The 27,021-nt window shown below is 37.9% G+C and overlaps 1 protein-coding gene across 9 annotated transcripts in view; it reads left to right on the top strand.

Annotated features, from left to right (window-relative positions):
* Window positions 1-27,021, top strand: part of SORCS1 (sortilin related VPS10 domain containing receptor 1) — a 270,529-nt gene that overhangs the window by 152,008 nt on the left and 91,500 nt on the right. For all 9 annotated transcript variants that reach the window (XM_027648093.1, XM_027648089.1, XM_027648094.1 and 6 more), the window contains 2 exons: window positions 14,385-14,543; window positions 25,900-25,973. In XM_027648093.1, the coding sequence (XP_027503894.1) occupies window positions 14,385-14,543; window positions 25,900-25,973 (233 nt within the window). The remainder of the gene's footprint in view (window positions 1-14,384; window positions 14,544-25,899; window positions 25,974-27,021) is intronic.

The following is a 27,021-nucleotide window of genomic DNA, read 5'->3' as shown; positions in this document are numbered from 1 at the left end:
TTGCTGTGGCTGATGCTATAATCATTCCTAACTTACTTTCCCTTTTACCAGAAGCAGCCCCATTACAGTCTGAATTGTGTCATTAGAAATACTATTGATCAAGTTCTCATTAGCAGTCATTGGCACACAACAGCTATTGTTGCATGAGTTATCTTTGCTGCTGAGACTGATACTGATCACTGGCTTCTGATAACAAAAATACAACTCTGTCTTTGAAGCCAGCTAGTTGATTGAGTTAAATTGGTTCCATACTCTCCATAATTAGGAGTGAGCTATCACACAGTTTAACATCCCCAGCTCTTTGAAGCCATTAAAGCATTAGGGGCTTAGTCTAAGTTTCCTTTGTCATCTCATGAGTAATGGCACTGCTTGAAGTCGTTAGTGCCTCAGCCTCTCTAACACTAATTGAAGTTTGGTGAGCAGACACCCAAGTATCTGACATGAAGTATGATACTGAAGGACAATTCATGCTCTCATAGAACTTTGCTAAGTGTGGAAACAGAAGGTGATCTTTGAGTTTGACTCCATAGGATCAAGTCACTAAAACAAAAATACCATAAATTCTAGTGTTCTCTTCAGTCAGTTTTAAAACTGCTGCTAAGTATGACTCCTTGCTTTCTTTGCTGCAGGATTGCTTCTGTACAGTTTTGCCAATTAGTCTCATAATGATTAGGATTCTGATTTAGCAAGATCAGCTACACAGCTAGGAAGGTCACTTGAAAGTGACCATCATCTTTTATTCCTTTAAAAAAAATAACCTGGAACAAGAGTAGTTTTTTATGCTCCTCCTTGCATGCTGTATTTTAAGTAGAAAAATAAGTTTTGTTAGAGTGATATTCTTACAAAAATCCAGCAATGCTTTGCCCCAGTTTGGTTCTAGAAACTATAACATCTATTGTGCAAGAAAGCCTTCTTGCAAGCTCCACCACTGTGTGACTGCTAAAAGCTTTAGTCACCTTATTAAAAAGCCAAGGAGAGTTAAAGATTGAACTCTCCATCAGCGTGTCTCAGTGTGTCTCTGGAGACACAGGCAGGTGACATTCAGCCTTCAAGAAGGCTGTATTTGGAGATGACAGCATTAAGACATATAACTTGTTGCAGTACTTCTGCAAAACCAGTGTTCTTGAAAAAAGTGGAGCCTACATTTCTTTTCATTGATGAAACTATGCATTGGGTGATGAAGATAGAAAGGTACAGCCTCAGTTGGTTCAACCTTTAATAATGCCATTAACTTCTAATCATCCTCTATTAACCTCAGTAGGCTTTTGTACCGAGTGATGTTCTATTTTAAAAATTGGTTTTCTGTCTGTATTGAACTAATTGATCATGCCTGTCATGATGTTATATGAAGACAAATCAAGAATGCTGATCCTTTGCTTTAGACATTGTAAATATAGATTAGTTCATGAATTAAAGGTGGGGTAGACACAAAATCTCAGCAGATTGATGTATCATACTCTTTATGTCACTTTTATTTAAAAACTTTGGGAAAACGAGTGATTTTAGAAGAAAGAAAATTGCATGGAAAGAAAGGGAAAAATGACAGGGTCAAGAAGAAGAAGCGTCAACAACTTCAAAATGGAATAGTAATAGGATAAGAGCACCTTACTTTCTACATTGTCATCCATCTTGGGTGTCATATGGTGTATGCAAGGAGAGAAATGAGGCATGGGGAATCATTTCTTCATGAATATTTTATACCTTATACTATTGCAACATCTTGATGTGACCCGGAAGAGCTTTCACGTATCTGTGTCTGAATAGGCTCAGGAAGTCACCCCTGTGAAAAACAGCAATATAGAGCCTTTGGCAGCTGAACAATGGTGCCCTTGTTTAATGTGAGCTTAATACTCACATTAAAGTTGCTTACATATCGTAGGTGGTCTGTAACATTGTAGTTGCATTTGGGAGCCTGCATTGTGGTAACCAGGGAACAATAACAGAATTGCAAAAATTAACAGAGTAGCTACCTAAGAGCATCTATGAAAGACTGTGTAAGAGTGTTACATAGTGATGCTGCATAGTAATGCAGCTGTTATACCATAACTGATAAGGAAAACCAGTGGTTTGTGCTATTGCATAACTGCACTGAATTCCCTTAACAAAAAAAACCCAATAAATAAGTAAAGAGAATTATTTATTCTTGGAGGTGGAATTCTTTTCAGGCATATTCAGTATGGATAATTTGAGTTCATCAACTGCAACAACAAAAATGAAAAGCCAAACCAACAATTTGCAAGCAGATGCTAATTCCCCAATTGTTCATGCAACATGGAACATAATTTGAAATGATTAGGAAATTAATGCATTAATACAAAAAAATGCTTTGGAGAGAAGCAAATCAGATAAATGCGTATAAAAAGAATTAGCTGTAGACATAATTAGTGAAGCTGTGATTTATTCACAGTCAGAGGGAAAAATTAAAACTAAACTACGCAGAAATTTTAAAGAACATTTCAGAATTACCACGTAAGAAGCCAAAATTAAACAAAGCATGGAGCTTCAGCAAAGCCAACACACAGACACGTGCTTTGCCATTTAAAATACAAAAGGTGTCATGCCATGTATTTGGGTAAGAAGCAGTTACTTATGTAGTAAGAAAGAATTTCCAACTGTATTAGCACGTGTCCTGACTGAAGAGGACTCAAAGCCTCGAAGCAGGTAGATGGTAGAACAGAACTGTGTGCTGTGAATATGAAGAGCCTTCATGCTGTATGGTGAGAACTGGAAAATTAACAGACAAGGTCATAAGATTCTGTGCTGTGTTTGGTATTTTCTCCTCTACGTACATGCTTGTCCACTATACTGTAGTTATCAGAGAAAGGACCTACCCTCCACTGTCCTCACTCACAGCCCAGTGTCTAAGCTTACCTTTCCCACATTGCACCAACTTTATTTGTAGAATCTTTGATTTTTATATAACAGTCTTTTGAAATTAACTTCAGTGACAAGAGGAGTCAGGCTCAACATGCTGCTTGAAATCTTTGGTCTGATTTAGTGAACCTATTTCTTGAAAATTACAGGATTTCATTGCTCACTCTTGCCACTGCCAGAGAACTTTTGATTTTCCTCCCTTTGTTTTCATGATGTTAGTAGGGTAGGAAAATGAGCCTGATTAAAACCCTCAAGAAAGAGGCTTCATTCATGTTGAGCTGCAGTCCCTGTACTATTTTTTTCATCCCCATGCCTAGAAATCAAGAAGTAGCAAAACCAGGTGTACCATGACAAAGTCGATATTGATCCAACAAATGTCTGCTCAGCTGTTATCATCATCTGTTGTGTAGATGTGTGGTGATAGACAGATAATTACTTGAAAGCAATTCCATTTAAATCTAGTAAGAAAATATCACTAAGAACCATTAAATTGTATAGCCGTCTCCCAAGAGAAAAGAAGTGCAGAAATTGTGGTGCCAACTCTGATGATTTTGTCGAGAGACTTACGATATGTATCTTTTCTAAAGTTGCCAGCTGGTAGAATCAATTTTAAATTGGAAAGAATTTAAAATTTTGTTAAAATAAAGCTTCTAGTCTTCAGAGTTCCGTAAGAAAACTCTTCTGAAGTAACGTAAATGATAACTAATAAATAACCTTCTTCCCTCACCCTAAAAACAACAAAAAGATAAACAGAAATCTTACATGAAAAGAGATTTTTATGAATGACTCCTTGGAACCAGATTCTTATTTTTCAGGTAGTTAAATGTTAAAATAATATCTGAGTCTTTATAAAACATATGAGCAAAATAAATTGAAAAAATTCTGTTACTACTTGAAAAACAGCCTTTATTTTTACAGACAATTTACTGAAGGTACTGCTTTTTTTTTTTTACTGTATATAAGTTTTCATTTTCCTTCATGTAGGTCTGTATAATTTTGGGAGAAAATAAAAGTCTGAAATGCGAATTGCTCTTTTTCCAAAACATTGATAACTATCATGAAAAACTGTACTTTTACTTTCCCTCCCACTTCTACCACCCAGAACGTATAATTTGGGGAGCAGCTGAATACTCCAAGTTGTCTTCTTGCACTTTCTATTAAGATTCTTAAGTTCAGGATGAGAAGGCAGCAGATGCTAAAGGATCTGATATTTGCCTCAGACGGGCACAGTGTCTCCAGCTGCAATGAAGTCAGTCCCAAGAATTTTGCAGCAAAGGGAAAACAGATGAAGAAAAAGTAGCAATTTCTTACTAACCCTACTGGATCAAGCAGCTACTATTCAAAGTTATTACTGGGTTCCAGTGGTTCATGAGCACTCTTCAAGCTGGAGGCACCACCTGAAAACTGATGTGCTGGTTTAAGTGCTTTGGACAAAATCAGCCATGTTTACTGAACACTTCCAGCTGGTGGATTCTAAGTGAAATAAGATGAGAACATCTGTAAGAAATGGAGGGATAAGAAGTTGTTCAGAGAGGTGGAGGTGAGCAAGTATAGATAATAATATCCTTGGGACCAGCAGGGCACCGCTCTGAGATGCGCATAGCTTTGTGATGTTCCCTCCCCCTTGTTTCTTCACTTTGGGAATGCTGTAAAACATAGGCAAGAGTAAGAGCCCTTGAAGTGTTAAACAGCACAGTACCACACAGGTGCCAGGGCTGGCCAGAGGCAAGTGACATGGCTTGAACCAGTTGGCTATGAAGCCAAACGTTTAGTGAATTGACCATCTGTCCAGGCTTGGCATAACTGTGATAGAGAATTACAGAGTGGTTTGGGTTGGAAGGGACCTTAAAGATCATCTAGTTCCAATCCCCCCTGCCATAACCAGGGACACCTTCCACTACACCAGGTTGCTCAGGACCTAATCCAACCTGCCTTGAACACTTCCAGGGCTCATCATGTGGACTGTGCATTTATCACTAACTTACCCTCCAGGGAAAAATTACTCCCCTTCTTTTCCCTCTTCCTCTTGAAGCCCTGCTTAGGTTACCCTACTTTTAGGTCTAAAGTCTTGTCTTGCTTTCATTAGGATTAACAACCCTTTGTGTCCAGTATTTGGGGCTGGGAGATGCTATTGTTTGTAATACGCTTACAGTGCAAGTGGCTTCTTTCTTTTTGTGCCATTGATTTATTAGTGGAGTTTGTCCAAGTAATTTTCCCTCTTGATGTGTGCGCTTTCCTTCTCTACCACAAAGTTGGTGTGAAGATTAACTAATTAATCTCATGAGATTCTTTAGTGAAAGGAATGCCTTACTGAGCAACAGAACAAAGTACAGGCAATATGTATGAACACAACTCATTCCAGATGTCTACAAAGCTGAGGTTCCTTTTCTCCTCTAAGCAAGTAAGACTGTAAGAATGTCTCTGCTTAATTTTGTTTTTCTCTGTTCAGTACAATGCAGAACATCTGTTGCAAAAGAATGGATAATTAATAATTGAAACTAGATTGTACTGTCCAAAATAAAGTGCCTATAGTACTGTAGCTTTCCTGAGTTTTTGTCCTTGTTTCTTTATTTTTTCTCAAAGAATAATAATAGTCATTTTTATGTATTAGATTTTATTTCAGAATTGAAGTTTCTATTGTGTTTTACTTAAGTTTTAAGGAATAGATTTTCAAGCTGGTTTTGGTGATAAAGGTTTTTATGTCAAATGTATGTAAAGGAAGAGAAAGCAGTGTGTAATACTAATGAAACAGGAACAAGAAATTTTCATTTCATGTCACGTTACTAAATTAGATTCAAATGGGCTGTGGAATGAAGAGATAAAAATCTAGAATTTGATTTGAGGGAGATTTGAAAAACTGAGAAGCTTAATCTTTTCACATTCCTTCCCCCAGAACTGATTGCTCCAGAGCTAATGTTTATGTGTGTGATTAGGATCTGAACCTGACAAGTTCTATTTTCAGCACTGCTACAGGAACCCAGTGAGTGAAACTAACTTTGGTGCTTTGGGCTCATACAGCACTTCCAGCTTCCAAAGCTCTTGCTAAGATAGACATTTAAGATAAAAGGAATGTAAAATTGAAGGTGTTTTTGTTTATTCTAGAATTTATTTATAATCCCAGATATTTGAAATTAAGAGTAACACTGAACGCAAACTAATCAGTATCAGATTGGATAGACCCAAAGAGTTTGTGGAATCTCCATCTCTGAAGATATTTAAATACTGACAGGATAAGGTCCTGAGAATCTATTTGTACCTTTCAAGCTGGCTCTGTATGAAGCACGAGTTTGAAGAAAATGACCTCTAGAGGTCTTTACATGCCTAAATTTAATAATTTAAATTATAAGTAATTTATAAGTCAATTTAAATTATAATAATTTAAATTATAAGGTATGGTAAAAGTAGCTCAGAAACATCCTGCAGTAATCTAGTAGGTTAATGAGAGGGTTTCTATTGTTTTTAGTGTTACATTTCTGTTTTTCCACAAGGATGATGCAAATAAGAGTTTGTGTCCTTTATTACAGTCCTAATTAAAACACTAAGTTAATTAACTGCGGAAAAAAAATAGAATCTTAATTTTCATTTAGTTCTTGTGTAATGAAAATGGAAGCCGTGTTTTAAAAGAATAAGATTTAAAAAGTGACACTAATCTTCAGTGACTCCTTTCTCCCCCATGCTGTCTTTTTTCCTCCTTTGATTAAAAATTAATGCCTCAAAGCAAGATATATATTTTGGGAATTTCCCCTAGCTGCTGGGATTGTAGCTTACGCTTGGGAAGGTGAAGGTCGATGTTTCTCTCTGTTCACAATCCAGCCCACAAGCAGTGACTCAGCAGCACACAAAACCCCTGAAGATGTGGCAACTTCACCTTTAATGGAACACAGAAGCAGCTGAATCTTTTCAGGTCTGGTCCAAGGTAAGGCACTTTTGAAAATAGGTCTTCTGCCAGAGCTCAGCTGCACAGAGAAAAGATTGCAGGTGGCAACCTGTGCTCTTGATGGACAGCTCCATCTCCATGCTGATGAGCTGCGAGTAATAAGAAGGGCTCTGTGGGGTGCACTGCCCTCTCTTGGATTTTGGTTGAAACAGGAACAGTCCCATTCCAACTGGTGCTCCAGAGGTTTGCTGAGCTGATGTTCAGAGTAAGGAGGAATTGTTTTTGTACTCTGTTATCTCTTAGGAAAAATCTTTTCCCCAAGCCTCTGGATTTTCTATTTGTATCAAGTAGGATTAACAGAGAGAACAACTGCATCACATCTGCACAGATGTCTCAGCCTCATGTTTGCTTTTCATGACTCTATGCTCTATTGACCCAACCCTTATACCTGGGACTTTGGTGGTATATATTAATTATATACCAGCACATAAAGTATTTCTAAGTTTTTGTTGATACACACATTCACTCTTTCTATCTGGTAAATCAACCCCAGATGATTCTCATAGACAATAAAAAATCGAACTTTAATTGGCTGCTTTATTTTGTGGTCACTTTTGGCCTGTAATGAACATTTCCATAAAACAGAACAGATAAATGTATTTTTTTTCCATCCACTAGCCAGCTTTTAAAAATTTTTTCAAATGACATTCATCAAGATGCCAAATTCAATTCTTGACAATTCTTCTATTAGGAACACTGTGAAATCCTAGCTTTCAAAAATATTGGCAGGTGGTAATTTTTCTCTCTTAAAATATAGTCCTTTGCCATCTAGTATTCTGCTGACAAGAGATTGTCTTATCACTCAATGAGCACTAAATTTTTCATGTGGCAGACAAGATGAATTCATCATCTGAACCTTTCACCATGCCATTTCTCTTACATTAAACAGCCAATGTTTGGGGAAGATGGTGATATCCTACCACTTATGGACCTCCTGTGGGTTTATGGGGTAAATGATGATAGTTTCCACTGTCCAGATCGGGTCTCAGTCTGAATCTAAATTACACTGTCTAGTCATCATAACTATAGTTTTCTTTGGGGGAGACTTGAAGTATGTTCCCATCTATATCAGCAAAGTGCAGACTGATTTAATGAGCTTGGATTTTGCGTCTTTGTATGAATAAAAACCTCTTTCTTCATAAGTCACTGAGTAATAGATGCAAAATAACTTGTTCACAGACCTTTTTCTTGTATTAAAGAGGTCATTTCTACTTATTTCTGAGACCATTCCAAACCAGGTCATCATTCAAAGGCAATATTACTAATTTTTCTTCAGTGTTGGAAGTGTAATTCTGTCACTGAAGTCTTCTTTCCTTACAAAATTACTGCACTTTCGGAGTTAACAAGAACTTCTGGCAATAAAATACTCCACAATGCCTTAATTGAATTATTGGTGTATTATTTTAATGGTGTCTTAATGAAATTGCTTAGCAACTAACCTTGTCTTTTAGTTGGCAATAGCAACAGCTTCAAAACTGTCAGCTCTAGCTCATTTCATGTTTTCATTTAGGTGCTGGTGCTGTGCGCCAATTTATTTGAAGCAGCAACTTGGGCCAACTTTTGGTGGCATTACTCATGTACACAGTTCTACAGCAGTTGATGTTAGTCCATAAGTAAAGATTGTTAAACTTTTCAAAGGCTTCGGTCTCCTCTTTCTGTATTAATATCTAACTAAATAACTAAATGCTTGTTATTTCTTTTGTGATTTTGTCTCTAATTTATTTGCTCTTGCAACCATTTACTGCTTCCAGCAACTCAGTCCTGTAAAAGCAATAGGTCTAATTTGCTTTACAGTAGTGTTGCATTTATTTCAGAATGTCATGGCCTTTCTTTGCCTTGTTTCACTTTATATCTTATTCTAGATCTTGAGAAAGCTTAAGCAATGAACTAGTTTAATTAATTCATAGCAGAGAGCATTGCTTTGAAATGCATGCATGAACTGCTGAATCTGGAGGATCAGGTTCTCTCTTTACACAATATTCGTGCCTTGCAAATGCAATCCAAATTCAGAAGTGGCAGAAATTACATTTTGTTGTGTTGAGACTCCAACTCTTGTAATCAGTTACCATGTGAAAAAAACTCCCCCCACAACCCTCTAAAATTTTGTAATTGACATGCAGAGAAGCTGGAAAAATAAATGCAATCATTTAGAGAATTTAAGTAGGGAATGCCCTGCTTTTGTTAGGGACATTTTTGTTCTTACTTGCTGATTTCTTCTTTTGCTGTGCTTCACTCATTTCTTTCTGTGAGAAACATTGCTTGTTCCATGTGGGTCACCAGTGTTGGGTCTATGCATGAAGAGTGTGATAGATAAGGAAGGTAAAGGTTCTTTCAGTAGCTTTGACCCAATTTGCATTTTATCCCTATTTCTGCTCAGGTGTAATAACTCAGATTTGTTCATACATCAGAAGTGAATGAAAGAACATGTGAACCTATGAAATGCATTTGGATTTTTTTTTTTATACTGTTCTATTTCACTGATACTATGCTCTCTCCTACAAAATGTTAGGAAAAAGTTGGTCCAGGTGGAGATATCAGTGGCCAAAATAAAAGAGCAGTTCTGGGCTCTTTTTGCTAAGCCACTAAATCTAGCATTCAGGGCAGTTACAAAAGGATCCCAATTCCGTCTGTAGAAGCAAAATCAGAATCCTCTTGCTAATAATTCCTGTGTTTTTTTGTGAGGACAGCAAAAATATATGTGATTGTCAAGAGCAATCTGTCATCAGTAGAATTAGCATCAAAAAAGGGATGAAAAAATTGAGGACTGTTTAAGATCCATAACTTATGTTTTGTGTTCATTTGTCACTTATAGGAAAACGCAGATCAAGTTGAGTTGCTTCCTTTTCAGGGTGTAGATGATTAATGGATGACTTGCATTTGGTTGCAAAAACCTATGTCTACTATATTGACTTTTTTTATAGAGAAAAAACCCAATCCATCTGGACCATCAGGAAGTGCAGTGTGTACTTACTGTGCCTGGTGTGAATAAGCAGATTCTGATCATTGCTGAGCACTGATCTGAACAGAGAGCAATTACTTTTGCTGGGGAGAAGTAGAGTCTTGGCTCATACTCACTCTTCATTTTCATTTAACAAAAGACAAACAATAAACCACACCAGAGGCGCTCTAAGGTTGATCTGCCTCTACAAAGGGCCTTTACTGGAAGTGAGGGCAGATGAGTATGGCTCTTCTTACTCCTGCATTAATAATTTTACTTTGTAATGGTGGAATCAGAGGTAGTTTAAAAACTGTCAACATAAAAATCATGGGCCCAATTCTTCACAGAAGTTGCTAGATCAGCCCACCTGAGCTGATAATATTGTTATTGTTTATGTAGACAGGTGGGGGTCGGTCTTTTCTCCCAGGTGACAAGCAATAGGACAAGGGGAAACTGTCTCAAGTTGGACCAGAGGAAGTTTAGATTGGATATTAGAAAAATTTTTTCGCTGAATGGGTGGTCAAGCATTGGAACAGGCTGCTCAGGGGAGTGTTGGAATCGCTGTGTCTGGAAGTGTTCAAAAAGTGTGTAAGTGTGGTGCTTAGGGACATGGTTTAGGGGTGGACCTGGCACTGTTAGTTTAATGGTTGGACGCTTTAATCTTAGAGGTCTTTTCCAGCCAGTTATCCAATGGCAATTTCAGATCCTTTGGCAAGGGGACACCTCAAAAATCTTGTATGACTTCATCAGCTAGGTTGTCTGTCCCAACAGGCTCTAAGGACCTAGATAGATTTAAGGTGTGATTTTCATGTACAAAGGTCATGTTGATTCCTGAGTGATGTCCAGAGTATACTCATCCAAAACCCAGTGTTAGCTGGAAAAGTGGTAATATGTTGTATTAGGCATTGTAGAAACAGAGCAAGATGTTTGATACTCCTTTGGAGGAGCTCACATTTCAGGAAATCCAGCATGCTTTCTACAGTAAAGCTGAAAATTATAAAAATAGTTTCTTTATAATCTCTTATCGTACATATTCTTAGATATTGAAGTTTATGGCATCTAAACTTAGATTCATTCTTGTTCTTGTTACTGGTTTTGGCTTTCTTGCTTTTCCTGTTCAACATGTCTGTGTCCAGTTGTATTTTCTGTATAGAGAACTGCATCAAGTCAGTGGGTAGTAGACTACTTCAAAGAAGAAATTGGATTAATTTATTTCAGGGAAATTCTGAAATGTAGTTACTCTGTGTTTCATATGCTGCAACGACAAAAGCATTAAAATTAATTGTACTTTCCCTCCTTTCTGATTTATATTCCAGGCAACTTGGGCAATAAAACTAAACTAATGTGACTGCAACCACATTATCACGTAGCACAGCTCAGTGGAAGTGTGTTTGTAGGATGAAATGGTTGAAGCTGAGATGACATCTGCAGTCTGGGCATTTAGGAGGCAGAGGGTCTGACTTTAGTGCTAGCCTGATACTCTAATCTGAGTGTCCAGTAGTTGTTAGAAAACATTAGATGAACTCCTGAAATGTATCATAGAATCATTGAGTGGTTTGGAATGGAAGGGACCTTAAAGATTATTTAGTTCTAACCCCCTGCCATGGGCAGGGTATGTTCTGGTTTAGTGTCCTTAAAAAGGAATGCCACTCCTGTCCTCCAAGATCACTGTGGGATGAGTCAGAACACAATATGTAAGGACTTGCTATAGAGATTTCCCCCAAAATTTGAAAGGGTTAATTTCAGAAGCACACTCCTGGTCTTATCTGAAATGTTTATGTCGATACACATGGCATTTTCCTCTCATTTTGGTGTATTTTTCATACAGGTATCAATTTATTCTCCTTATCCAATAAATGCTATCTTTTGGGCTGGTAACGCTGATTATTTACACACAGATATGTTGTAATGAAATCTGCTTTTCTTATCTTGTAAGAAATGTGGTGTTGTGACTCTGATGTGAGTAGTGACTGATAGTCAACTCTACCGTGTTTTGTCTTACGACATCTGTGCAAAGTGATTGGCAATACAGGGTACAACAGTGGAGCAGATAATGCTGAAGGTTGGTCTCGTAGTAAGCAATCTGACTAGTGGAGTCATCCATCAAATCCCTCCCTGGACTACGACTATCTGTGTACCCTTGCATAAATCTGCAGCAGTTCTTCTCAGCTCTGCCATGTCTAAGGCTCTATTGCTGCTGGCATATGTAGCAAAACTGGTGTGTCCTGAAACACTTAGGTACAGAACGGCTGGTAATCCCAATGCAATAGTCAGGGCATTTGGAGACCCGTAGATATCTGAAAACAAAGTATTAACAGCCCAGGGTGGCAGTTAGCAGATTAAAGCCGAAATCAGCTGCATTAGGAAGTCTGTTCAGGCACTTAACTTTTATTGATTGGATGTGGAATTAGGCGCTTCAGTGCCTCAACAGTTTATCCCTGGATTCCCTTTCTAAGAAATGCAGATAAGAGCACTTTCGCACTTCAGAGGAGTGGCCTGACAGAAAATGTGCTAAGGCAGTGTTGTGCTTGGATGTGGCAGTGATGAGGTCAGATGAGTTCCTTGTGCAGGTAGAAGGAAATATTTGAGACTAGACTGGATCTTGATTAACAACGTGCCTTAGAGGCACAATCCAAAGTCAATGACAAGACTCTTATTAACTTCAGGGAGCTCGCATCAAGCCCATTGATTTGTGCTTATTTCTGCTCTAGTTGCTCTAGTCCAAATTAGTGCTGTGCTGTGATATTTCCAAATACTAACAAACAAAGTCCACTCAAGAAGGAAGTCATAAAAATAGGAAAATCATAATACTTGAATCATAGTACTGAATCAATAAATGTTAAACATAGGAACATTGTTCCAGAAATTAGGCTGGTAAGAAAAAAAGAACCAACTGATAAACAACATTGTAATTAATTTTTGGCTTCAGAAGCTGGATAGGCTACTTAGTGGCAGTAGAATATATTGATATTTTGATTATTAATCCTTTCTGTGTAGCTTCTGTCATACAATCTTCAGTTTAGAAGTCACATCAACAATATGCTTGGTATATTTGAAAGTGTTAAATGAAAATAAAAATGTATAATAACGCATGTTTTCATCACAAATTTCTAAAATAAATCAGAGATATAATAGGAGACTGTAACTTTATGCTACAGTGGGAACCCTACCCTATTTTATGTTAGAGATACAGTGGAGTAATGTAACTGCTCTGTGATTATGCAGATTAATCAGAAAGTTCAAGGATTTTGCAGAACCCCGGACTTCTAAGTCACAGGCCAGATTGTGCTACCAAGGGGGTTTCTAGAGACAGAAAAAGAAACATTTGGCAGCTGCACAATAATGAAGGAGATATTCTGTGTAGATTATATGTGTATTTACCCCTTTACCTTCTGGTGTCTATCAGACACCAGATGCTATGTCTCCTTATAATTCATAGGTAGTGAGTTATGTCTAACTCTGCCTGCCTAAATGAAAGAAGAGAAGGAAATGGAGTGTGTAATTTTTACAATGCTCAAACTGAGATAGGAATTTGCCCTGAGAAATGTCAGGTGCAGATCCTTTCATTTCAGGCTTGTCTAAAAACAGATCAGTGTTTGCCATTTGCAAAGCAACTTAGAAAAAAAATAAAATAAAAATCCTAATGATTCAAGGCTTTAATACCTTTCCAGGCAAATATTCTTCAGAACTTTTCATGGTTTTCACTCATGATACCTCATTCCCATTCCTTAGAGGTATTACTCTGTTGCTTGCTGAAATACTGGAATGATCTCTTTTTACTGATTAGACCTATACGTTCTCTTGTGCAGAGACACATGAGAGCAGTAACTCATTATTCTCTCTGATTCATCAGCAATGCAGACCAATTAATACCACAGTTAATGGGGAGAAGTAGCTACAACTACAAGCCGTATATCTTTTGTGACTGCTAAACTAACACTCCTGGACAAAGCTAGAAAGCAAATTTACTTTGCAGAGATTATTTTTTATATACCACCAAATCTGTAATTCACAGCACAGTAGGAACTGGAGATGGAAAGAACCCATTATGTTATCAGATGTGTTCTTCTGCCAGAGCAAGATTGCTTGTTGCAGGCAGCCATGTTATAATGTTTCAGGCAATGAAACTGTCTTCTCTGAAATTTCTGCCAGAGTCTAATAAAACTCACCATTAGAGATCATTCTCTAACATTCTCTACTCTCCTCTCTCTGTTTTGTTTTGGTTTTTTTTTTCTTGTTTTCTTAACACCTAACTTTTTGTCTGTCACTCCAATAGATCATTCTTGAAGACCCTAGCACCCCACTGTGCCTGTCTGGTAACTTAGTAAGTTTGTCCTCTAGTGTTAAAAATTTCAGGTTTAATTTTTCAAATAACCTAAGGATAACTTCATTTAGGTCTGATTTAACTAGTGGTAAAGCCATTCTGATTACTTGGTCATTTATTATGTGTTTATATGCATAGCTGAAATATAGTGTTTTAATTACTGAAGTATTGGCTATGGTAGGTTTGACATTACAATGAAACATTTTGAAATAGCCATATTTAATAAGCTTATCTGTAGTTCCTAGCTGCTTGCTTACTCTTCCATCTGTTTTCTCTTCACCACTGTATTTTCATCTTTCCCTTCCATATAGATTATGCTGCTGACTGATCCAGAAGTTGAAAGCAGCTTATTAATCAGTTCTGATGAAGGAGCCACCTATCAAAAATACCGTCTGAACTTCTACATCCACAGTCTGCTCTTCCACCCCAAGCAGGAAGATTGGATCTTAGCCTACAGCCAAGATCAGAAGGTAAGAATTGTTGGCAGCATTTTGCTTTGTTTGCTTAGGAAGAACTTGGAGTTTCTCCATCTCTTTGTGTAACTGCTGCAGAACATTCAGGTGGTCTTGAGGGTGACACCAGGACAGTCTTTGGATTTCTGGTCTGTTTCTGAGTGTTCAGCAGAAAACATTGAGCAAGCCTCAACATAAAGGTCGAAGTAAAGGACATGGGCATCTATTGTATTCTTGGGGCCTAGCCCTCAGTTACTGACCTGGCAGTCTGCATTTAGTCATCCGACCTTTTGGCAAGCAATATTGTGTGACAGGCAATGGGCAGAGAAGACAGCTAGGGTCCTTCACTGTAGGAATCACAACCTCTAATGAGGCTTTTGTCCTCTTATTTCACAATTGTCTTGCTCCAGCCTAGCATCAGCTCCAAGAACAGTATAAGACAATCCTTGTTCCTATCTGGTTGGCATATTTTCAAGTAGTCTTTGATTTTCTAAGAGAAAAAGTAGCAGTGAATCAATTTTCTTTGAAGTCCAGTTTTTCAGTACAGGTAATCCATCAGCCAAATAAATATGCTGTGAGATTTGCCTTGATTTTTTGCTGCCCAACCTAACACAACACCACAAGACTTTATTTGGGAGAACTCATTGTTAGAACTTTTTGAAAATCAGACACATCAATATTCACAAGGAGTTGTCTTCCAGTGAAGGACTTGACAGACCTCAATCTCTTTAGTTTAACAAAAAGATTGAAGGGAAACTATATTGTTGTGCATAAATATCTCCGTGGAGGAAGACAAAATATAGGAGTAAGCATTTTGATCCAGCAACAAAAACTTCTAACAAAATTTGATGGTTAGGAGTCAATGGCAGATAAACTCAGCAGTAAAGCAACTAGCCATTGGAGCAAACTTCTCTGAGAAATGGCAGATTTCACATCCTGACATTTTGACATTTTTAAATAAAACTAGAAAAAGACAAAAAAAATTTGCAGTCTAGGCAATAATTGTATTAGCTGAATTGTTCAAGTTATACATTAGTGCAAACATCAATATAAAAGATTGAATTCAGTGATGTTTTTCATCTGCGTATTTTAATTCATTGTAAAAGCATTAAATGACTAATTTTCCTTTTGCAGAAATTAGTCTTGTTGTTACTCTTACTGTAAGCCTGAGAAAATGAAGGCATAACTAAATAAGTAGGTAAGGTCACAAAATGATCTTATTGAAATTTTTTGAATATTTCAGTCCTGCATTTTAAATTCAAACCCAGTATCATTCCAGGGCTGTAGCTTAATATCCTTTGCAACTGAGAAATGCATCTTCCCCGCCTAATTCTTTCCAGTTCCATACAATATTTTTCACTCACCCCTCTCACAGCATTTTGTAGAGTGTACTGTTCTTATATAAATACTCTGTTCAGAGGAGGGTGCAGATTAAATTATTTCTGGGTGTTCAGTATGTAATTAGTCAAGGTCAAAACATTTCCTTTCTCTTGTGACCATTGAGTTCTCTGGACTGATATGAAACAGAACAGAAGCTGGTCTCTGATGTCTTTTTAGGATCTGTTACAGTGAACATTACTGTGCGTTAATAAGCAGGAAATTTATTACAGGAAGAACAATGAAGCTTTCAGTGGGAACTTTGTCAAATAAAAATATGATATAGTAGAAAATTTATTTGAGTTGTTATGGTATTCTGATCAGGAAATAATTCTGAATTAGAGGCCATACAGCTAAGGCTTATTTAATTTATGATAGATGGCTACCAACAAGTATTGACACTACTCCGTAGGAAACTCCCACTTGTACAGAATCCTAAAAAACAACATGGATATAAGAACAAAGGGTCCTTTTGTGCATTAACCTGAATTTATGGGGTTGGTATGGGAGTTGGATGAATGGGGTGTTTGGGGTGAGAGGCTGTAGGCTGTATGATAAAATTTCTTTGTTATGGTGTTGATTAGCAAATTAGATAACTGTTAGTAATTCAGTACTGTAGTTGCAAGACAAAAATCAGGTAGCACAAGGTCTGTAGATCTGTACCAATTAACTTCAAAATAGAATTTTAAAAGTGCTCTGGATGGGTGTGAGTCACAGGCCTGGTTTCTGCTTTAAAGCCTAATGGATACATTTTCTGACTTAACAAGCTTTGGCCAAGAAGTATAGAGCATAACCAGCAGGCAAAGAGTATTAATCAGCTTGGACTAAATTAAATGTAACTGAAACCAAGGGTCAAGTTCAGCCTATGGCTAAGTGTAAATGACTCCCATTGGTTTCATGTTTGTATATCCAAAGGCAGAATTTTCTGAGAGTAATTAGGAGGTCCTGCAGGTATTTAGATAATTGCAAAGGGAGCTGTGGGGTACTTTGGAACAAATGACACTGCTATTAGCTGTTTCCTGATCTTGTGCTAAGGCCTTATTTAAGGAAAGAGAACCCATTACTCCTTGGATTCCAGGCACTGTGTGCATACTGACTAAGAGTCACCCAAGGAGGCAAGGGAAACATATCTGCATGGTAAAGAATTTACAGTTTGATGCCACTAACTTTGATGCCACTGATTCAAGATTCTGTGAAGGTGGTGTTGATGGGGACTTTAAAGAGTGAGTTGGATGTTGATCAATAATGGTTAGCACAGTCATTTAATTTTGCTGTTGACAGGAGAGAGGTGAGAGTCAACTAGAAAACATGTTTGCACCCTTCTTGCAACATGGTTGTTGTCATCCATTTGCATCATGTCATTGCAGCAAATGGGACCAGGAGAATCAGGTGGTGAATAAGAGCAAGAGCTGGAGAGACAGGAATCACATTGGATCTGGACTGCTTTTGTTCTCAGAAGTTATCCATCCAATTCAGGACTGATGAGGGCAAAGCCAACAGTAGTCCATGCCTCTTATTGCTCAGTTGTAATCAACAGGAAATGGGTCACACAGAATCATCCCTCAGTCTCTTCACAGCCCACTGAGCCTATCACTATGATAAGATCTTTTTTATTTGTTTGGATTCACTGAATGGTAGAGAAATCTGTTTTAACTGAAATAATTTTATGTCCTAGTTTCTTGAGTGTTGTTTATGAGTGAATGTGGTTAATTACTGGGGTTCAGCTGAGCAACAACTCGTTAAGGTTCAGTGACTGTTACTTTTGTTCCCATATCTCTCTCCTGTCTCTCTGCCTTGGGCAGCAGACTTGAATTACCACTTCTGACAGACCAGTCCCTTATTAAGTCATGGCTTTTTCCTTCCAGTCTTGAGAAAAAAAGAGCAGCAAACCATCTGCTGCCTGCACTAATTGCTTCATGATTGCATTCATTGTTCTGGCCGAAAGTACAGTTGTTATTTGGCTGATTTTTGCCACATAATTACAGAACTACTGCATGCTTCTCCATTACAAATCAGAAGGAAACTTCAGACACAGCAAAGCATTACTTGTAAGGCAGAAGCTTGTTGGAGGTCTTGTACGTGTGAGTTCTCATGGGTTTAATCAGCTTGCTTGTAGAATGAGGGGCTGTATTTTATGGCAGTATTGCTTACGTATTACTGTGTAATCTTCAGGAGTGTTTTCTGTGTAATCAGAGCATGGAATGTAAGAGCCTCTGGTTCATGTGGAGACATCTTTTGCTATTCAAATGGGTCAGACACACAGAGGAGTGGTTAGTAATCAGTCAGAAATAACAGAGCTACTTGAAGAGATGAAATACAGGTGAAATTGGGAAACACAAGTCAGGCAAAATGTAGGGTTGTAATTGCCCAGCTCAGGAATAAATGCACAAAGGCTCTCAAGCACTGAAAGGCAGCAGCAGAGGCTGAAAAAGCAGGTTTAAAATGGAGTTATCGTTTTTGCTGCTCCACTCTCATTGTAAATAACTCTTGAAAAGCGAGGCACCCCAAATAAAAGGAGCTCTGTCAACACAGCACTAGTAAATGAAGATGTTTATATTTCCTTTCTTTTTTTCTTTTTTTTTTTTTCATTTTGGCCTTTTTGAAATATCTGATTCCATCTTCTACCTTTATTGATTGTATGTGTCATGCTGAAGATCAATGTTAAGGACTGATATTTCTAAAGTGCTGCAGTTAAGCAAATCAGGATTCTGATACTTGTGAGACAACATATCTTCTGACATCAAATCATATAATCTTCTTCATTTTCCTGCATTAAAGGATGTCCACTCTTCATGCAGATAAGTGGAAAAGTATTCTTTTATCAGGGATGACAGAGAAGAGAAGAGATATGGATACATGTGGCCACAGGATGTCTGTGAGAGAACAGGCCAACACTTAACAGTACCTTCACCCCATCTATGCATGTGTTTTGGTCTAATACTTGTGTCTGACAGTAGAGTATCTGCCACAGATGCAGCCAGTATTCACTCTTCAAGATGTGATGGACTATTCTGGATATACTTTGTAATTCTAAAACCTTACATTTCGTTGCACCAGAATATTTAAGGGTGAATCTTCTTGGAAAAGGATCAGACCAGGAACCTCCAGAGGTTCCTTTCAACATAAATTATTCTGTTTCTATTTACACCCTCTCTGTTTCAGCGGTAACAGTCACAGCTTACTTACACCAGAGAAACGAGAATAAAATCCAGATTTATTTTATCAGAAATTACATCATAGTTTAAAAAAAAAAAAAAAGAGTTGATAACATCAAGTGACATCATTTCAGGGCTGAGTTTTTTTTTCCACATTTAGACATTTAGGCATTTAGACATTTAGACATTTAGAGGACAACATTTAGAGGGCTATTCACTTGGGCTAATGTTGGCTGAAGGAGGCTAATCCCATCTGAAGTTAATGGAGAGGAAAAAAGCTTCTCTATAGTGGTAAGCATTAGCCACTTTGAATCATCCTCTGGAAAAGCCTATCTCTTTTGACAGACTACAGCCACAGCCAGGGAGTTAGTTTGCATAAAGCTAACATTAGCCTATGTGAATAACTCTCCCTTCCCCTATGGCATCACTCCTGCAACAGTCCACACTATTTGTGTTAATATTTGGGACACCACTAATCATCCAAGCCAGATTTCCAGCAGACTTGATTCTCTTTGATGCATATTGAAGATGAAAAAGTCATAAGTAATATGTATGTTAAAAGTTGTTTGTTCCAGCCTTTGCAATGTTGCACTTTCTGCACGATCTTGGGATATCTTTTCTGGGTTACCAGCACTTGTGCCAGGGATGGATATGGCCTTCCACACAAAGGCCTTGTGAATGCTATTCTCTATTTTTAAGACATTCCATGTGGTTATGTTTCTGAGTAAGCGATGCACAGAAACACCCACATTTGTAGCTAGGGCTGTGCACACCATTTGTGTGAGGACCCTAAGCACAGATGCCTGTTAGGCATCCTGATAACACATCTAGCACACAATCCTTTGCAAATATGCCTTGTTATCTCTAGGCAAACTGATGAGCATTTGGTTGCAACCAGCATCCTGAAAATTAACAAAGAAGGGACATCAAAAGAAGAATAATGGTGCAGTGTACAAACTATGTTGTAAAATATACTTTCTTAGAGTACCCATCAGTCTTTTACAGACCTCACTAAGCATGATGTGCTGGGGTAACAAATTAAAATAAAGAATGGAATTAAAAGATGGAAGAAAAAGAAAAAATCAACTAGCAGAGCCCAGTGGCAGCCTGGCAGTCAAGATAGATTTCTGGGCCAGGACTGTGAACTGTGATAAGTAAAACAGAAGGAAAGATTCTCAAGCAGTAATCACTGTGCTCTTTACCACTGACTCACTCATCTTTGGGCAAATCAATACATCCTTGTTTATCCATCTGTATAAACATCAACTCTCTGTACCCTTAGAGAACTTGTTCTTTTCCTGCTTTTGGGTCCATGGATACATACTTTTAGTTAAGGGCAGATCTGTTGTTTCTCTGCAAGATTTTCTGTGCTCTATCTAGCTCCAGTTTTCCTACTTCCATGAAAAAATTGCTATTTTTCTTTCCATCAGAGTTGGACAGCTCACTGGATTAGGAATAAAAGAGTGTACTCCATATTGCTAGGTCTGACACTGCTCTCTGTGGTGTTAAGCAACTCCTTTCACTTTTCTGTAGGTGACTCACCTCTCCCTTCTCTGTCTCTGCCTCTGCCATTTGTTTGACTGTCCTCTCCCACATGACTCCAGTTTCTTATTATACAAAGTGCTTGTCAACACTAAATTCACTTGAAGCCATAGGTTTTAGTGTAATGCAAATGATAAACAATAATTTATTTTAAAATTTAAAGCTGTGCATGTGTGCATGAAAATTCTCACGCTTTGCTGTAAATTCTGGTGTAACAAGCTTTTTCTGTTCTATTCTCATTCTAATACAATACACTTTTAAACAAAAATGCATTTATTTAATGCAGTTGTGAACCTACACAGTAAATTTACAACACGACAGAAAACAACTGCAGGATACCCTGTTATTTGTTACAGAGATAGTATTTTTTTAGTAGAGAAGGGACTCAACTTTGAGGACAACATACTAAGTGAAGTGATAAATTCATCATCCCTTGGATTTGAGATTGGATGTCTTTCCAAATGATACAATCTAGTTCAGCCATCAGTTGTTGGCCTGAATAATTCTCTTTAGTGCTTGAGCTAGTGGTGAAAAATCTGCAGCATCTGTTAAGAGGAAAACAGACTCATGATATTAGAGGTTCATTCTTGCTTTAAAATATGTATGCCAGTCAGATTCCTTTAAATATGTCCTGGCAAAAAACATGTTGCCGGCTACTTTTTTTAGCATATGAGTTGAATGCACTGGAGACATCACCCTAATAGAGTTGTTTGCCAGCTACCTCAAAACCAGAACACTGGCTGAATGTGGCTCATTTTTGAGAATGTGTGAGTAGTTATTGAGGGTTAGGTAGGAAGACAGCTAAGGGTCATCTCCAGGTTGCTATGATCTGATGAACAGGCACAAAAGAAATTGCTGTGTTATGATCATACTGAACAACAGACAGTCTATGTGGCAGTAGTGTGTGGTTCATCAGCAAAAGCAGCTCCAGAGCTGCAGACACCACTAGTGTTTGAACGAGCTGTGAAGCAGGTATCTGACAGCTTTATTGCCCTGATGTGTTTCCATCAGCATTCAATAAACACCAATTATTGGGAAACCTTATTGATGGCTTCTGTGTGGCATGATTAATGCATTGCCTGCAACTTAAAATGTTCAAAGTCTATGCAGCATCCTGTGAACTTCAGTGCTTCAAGGAAATTTAAGCTTCTTAACACTATAACTTACAAACGGATCAGAGATCAGAGACGTATATGACTGTCAGCACTGTAGTCCATTTCTGTATCCTTAATCATGAGTCTTATGCATTATTCTAGGAAGAAAATACCATTCACAATTTCAGGTTCTTTGTTTATACTCTTCTGTCAAATTCAGTGTTGGTAGAGAAAAACCTGGTCCATAGTCTGATTCAGGGAATAACAGCTTGCCTCCCAGCCTTTAGCTGCTCTGAAAAAGAAATGCCCCATGCAGCAATTTCATTAAATATAATATACTTTGTTTGATACCCAAGTAAGCTGGACTGAGGTGAGAGAAAGACAGCTTTTTTTGTTTTGAATATAAGAATGTGGAAGTTGCTAAATCCAGTCGACAAATAAATTTATACTCCGTGCTGTATTCCATTACAACTTGTTTAGGGGAAATCTCTTAAGGAAAAGAAAAATGATCAGAACTACTAGCTAGCTCAAACTATTTCCCTCATGCCACTTTCATCATGCTATTTAAATCACCTTTTCTTTAACCAGACTGGGAAACAAAAAGAGAGAGGGGAGTATCATAGCATGTCTAGTGTAGATAAGGAAAGAAGTTCAGTTTTCAGATGTCAACTTTCCCTTCTCCAGAACATAGTTGTGTTATGTTATGAGACAGCTCTTCTGTAGTCTTGCCATTCAGAGAGTTTATTTGAATCCCTGCTCAGTCTCAGAAGGTATTTGTAGCTTCAGAACAGCCTTTTCTTTTCCTTTGCATTTCTGTTTCCTTATATGAGTGAGGTAGGTGGTAGGTTTCTACTTCACGGAATATTAGGATTTTTAAAAGCAAAACTAAGGAAAACTGGACTGTTAATGATTGTTACACAATCTGCGCATTACACAGAAAAATAAAAGTACAAGAGAAGAGGAAGCAAGAACAGAATTATTCCCTGATGAACCAGAGTCAAGTCTAAGAGATCAATATGAGATTTGTACTTCATATCAGTTTTGTCTCTGAGAAACCAGATATGTCAGATCACTACTTGGCCCTCAGATGAAAACATACATTGAAATGGTAATAGGTTCCTTTTCTATCTGCGGTTGAAAAAGAAGTGTAGCAAAGAACATTATCTAATTCATTCTAATAATGAAAATTGTCATCAGACAGCAGCATGCCAAGGAAAACAAAATGTCATCTCTGAAGGGACTGCACGCATGAGTCTGTCACTAGAAGTCCCGAGAGAGAAGGCTTTTATAACAATGGCAAAATACCATGCTGGGTTTGAAAAATATCCATATAGGCACTATAATTGCTAAATGGGGAAAAATAATCCCAGCTGTATCATAACTGATACTTGAAAAAAATCTAGCCTCTGAATACTTCTTTTTTTCTCGTCCAACTGAATAAACTCAGTTAAAAAATGAATGATACTAGAATAAAATATCTGTAAAAAATCCTTACTGCAAAGGATAGATTGTTTTTTTGGGGGGGAGAGGGAGGTACATAAATTGAGGAATTCTACCTTTTCTAAAGGTACACTGGTGCTACTTGTGCTGCTCTGAGTCAGTAAAGGCCAAGGTTGATGCTGAGATAATGGCAGAGGAGGAAAAAACCATCCTGGTTATTAAAGTGTCTCATCGAAGACGATGAGAGCTTTGGGCATGGGTTCCCAGAGAGCTGCTATTTCCCTTTGAGAGCTGTTGCCTTTTCTTACACGCAGTCTCCAGCTCACTGGGCACTGGTTTCTAATTTGAGAGCCCAGCCCTGACAGTAGTATTGCTATATCCATTTCCTACCTTTGAAACAAACTTATAAAGTCTAGCATTTCTCCAGTTTTTGTCTGAATCACGTCTCATTCAGGGCACAGATTAAGAGAAGGCAAGGCTCCCTGGGTGCTGCACGCTGTCACAACATCTGTTCTGCTGAGGGAGATGTCGGATGCACCAGGTAAACAGCCCCTCTGAAGAGCTGTGCTGGAAAAGCCAGAGGGAAGCTGTGGCACTGGGATTGTTCAGCCACCTGGCACTGCAGTGGTACTGCAGGCACGAGCACAGAGAAAGCTTTTGCACGCTGAAATTAATCTCAGTTAATTGCTGCTATCACCAACAAATTCATAACCTGCTGAAAGTTGTACACATGGAAACTAGAGAGGAATAAGGGTGACAGATACAGAAGTGGGAAAACGAGATTTAGTATGATGACTTCAGGCATCTAAACATCAATGTTGCTGCAAAACTTAGATCCTATGTATCCCTAGTCTGGAAACACACAGGTATTTACTGAGTTGTTTGGATTGTTCCCTATTCTTAGCGAAAGGATGATATGAACTTCATTAAAACTAAAATTACTGTATGTGAAAGACATTACTTGTCATGGAAGAAACTACTGTGCCAGTAAAGGGAGAATACTGACATCAGAGAGATGATAGATAATAACAATAGCTCATTGTTACTATGTTTTTATTTTTGCTGCAATTATAAAAACGGGTCTGGAAATGGATTTTGAATGTGAAGGGGGGGGAATACCTCCTCTAATGGTAAAGTTCTTTAATAGGTGAATTCAAATTACTTTTAAAAATTAAATATTCCAAAAGATTTTTTTTATTTTCAAAAATGAAAGTTTTCCTTAGTTATAGTTAAGGTTTCCTACAGTTTAAATAAAAATGTATCTAGAATCTTCTATTTAAGGAAAAATAGCAGACTCACCACTGAAGTTTTAAAGTGGATGCATTTCTAGCTACAAAACTAAACTGGTTTCCCTCTTCTTGCTCTTATTATCTTCTATCCCCTCCACCTTCTTCCCTCTCTCTCCGACTGTTCAAGAGAAAGGAAGATGAAAGAGGTGAATTTTTAGCTTTCTTATTTAAAGTAAATTTTGACATATACCAGTCTACTCTTTACCAAAAAGCTGTTGTAACTAGTTTCTTGATTTCCTTCCAAGTTTTTACCATAGAAAAGCTGAGTGAGGGATATTGGGGTTTGTGTTTGGAATGAATAGCCAAATAAGTAGATCTCAAGGTTTTTTGCATCCCAGTCTCATTATTCTTAAAATATATTCAAATCATCTTTCTGATGAACCTGAAGCTTTAAAGTCATAATTTTTTCCTTCTCAGTTATTCTCACAGATATCCATCTTTCTCTTCCCTGCCACAATGTGTACCAAAAAAAAATTGTCAAGGTTTGCACATGAAGATGCAGATTGTTGGCATTTTATGCAGGATCCCTAAAGTGGTGTCATGAAAAGGGAGATCACAGTTCAAAAAAGGTGTCCAACATCTGCCTTACCAGAAAGGGTACTGACCTAGTCTATCAAGCAAGGGAGAGAAGGGAAATAGGATGAATCTGCAAGAAAGTTTAGGGTTGACTGCTTCTCAGTTCTTCCATGTGATAAATTTGAAGCTAAATAAAGCAAAAGAAATAAAAGAACCCAAGTGATCCTTCTCTCTACTGGCCTTCTGAGAATTACCTGATGGCAGCATTTATGGGCAGCATCTGTTTGCAAGTGGTCTCTAACAGTAACATTTGTACATCATTCCACAAAGACATGTCAAACTATTTCTAATACCTGTAACATGCCTTTTTGCTGACCTTTCTCAGCCTGGTTTGGTATTTATCATGAAAATATTTTCTGAAATGATTGATGTGTTTGAATATTGTTTGTGTAACCAGAGTAGGAGAAGGTGTCACGTTGTTTGCAGGAGAAGGGCAAGAGCAGAGGGAGAATCATGGGTTTCTGTGCTATAAGCAACTTGTGCTATTTAAACTCATCCAGTCCTGCAAGAGAAGTTTAGACATGTTGCAACAGTTTTGGTGCCAGATTGAAAAACCCGTCTAAGGATGGCACTGATAAATAGAATGAGAATGTCCTCCTAATATAATATCGAGAAAGGCAAATGGATGATGAATTTTCATTCATGGTAGGTTGTTGGGTGTACACATGAAGTGATTCCTCAGGTAATACCAGTTGTGTCCCATATCACACATCTCAGTATTGTCTATGCCAATAAAAGGCACCACAGACACCTTTCAGCTGCCTCAGGTATGTCCCTTAGAGTCTGGAAGAAGTAAAAGGCCCAAGTCACTGTCTCAGAAGTCATACAGGGTTCTTCAGATTAATTTCTCCGATGTCTTTGTGTTTTGCTGTGATTCATGACTGTTTGTTTTTGTCCCCAGTTATTCAGTTCAGTGGAGTTTGGCAGAAGATGGCTGCTTCTTCATGAGGGAGTTGCACCAAACAGATTCTACTGGTAAGAGCAAAACCCTCTTCCTCATTTCCTAGACGCAACTTCCCCATACATACAGAGATGTTGAAATGAGGTCTTGAAGGCAATATGCACTGAATGCAACCTGCACTGCTGATTTGTTGAGATTCATTTAGAACTGGTATGAAAGGGGCATTGTTATGTTTATACAACACTTGAAAATTGGGTCTTTGATCTAAGGGTGATGCACAACTGAACCATGCTGAATAATAGTCTGAAGAAAGCACTGATTTGGGATAGGAGAGTGAAGAGTTCAGTCTGATCCTGCTGCAATTAAGGGCCAAAGCCTGAAGTCTTGGAATCTTTGAGGATACCAGCATTTCTGCCACAGGTAGCAGTAGATTCCTCTAGTGGCTGGTGATATGTTTTTAACTGCTGTTAGACCTATGTAGTCCTTGAAAGTTAATGACCATTGAACTAAAGGCACACACACTTCTTCATTATGAGCTTAAATCACTCTGCAGTAAAGCTTCTAAGCAGCAGTGCAGTGTTTCCAGTCAGATTTCCAGCTGTATGAATCAGCCATGTGTAAGTTCGTCCTGCTGAATCTTTGAATGTCAGTTGTTTTATGGCAATGGCAAAGCATTAGCAAGTCTGATGCCAGAGTTACCTTGCAGAAGTATCAGGGCTCTTTGTCACTAATACAAGTTGAACTCTTTGCTGCATTAGCGTATGCCATACGTTTTGTATCTAAATTCACTTAGGGGCATTACCTACGTAGCTGTGATAGAATTTGAGGCATCCGTAATGCATGAGTTGACTTAAATTATATAGTCCAAATCAAAGATAAAGTTTTTCTTGCGTTTTGCCTAATTTCTCTTTTTGCTTACACTGGTGTAAATCTGTGAGATTTCTCATCAACTCTTCATGGAAGCAGCAGTCTGCCTGTGAACAGAACTGGGCTTACATCTTGTGAATATGCCTTTCAAAGAGAAGCTTTGAAATCAGGAGAAGCTGAACCCAATGGTTAAAATAAGACCCCCATGGTAGTTTCTAAACTATAAATTTCTGCCAAACCCACAGGTTTTGAACA

Source organism: Corapipo altera, unplaced genomic scaffold (assembly GCF_003945725.1).
Source record: "Corapipo altera isolate COAL_440 unplaced genomic scaffold, ASM394572v1 56, whole genome shotgun sequence".
NCBI lineage: Eukaryota > Metazoa > Chordata > Aves > Passeriformes > Pipridae > Corapipo > Corapipo altera.
The sequence above is the reverse complement of the archived record's forward strand: the minus strand, read 5'-3'. Positions and strand labels throughout refer to the sequence as shown.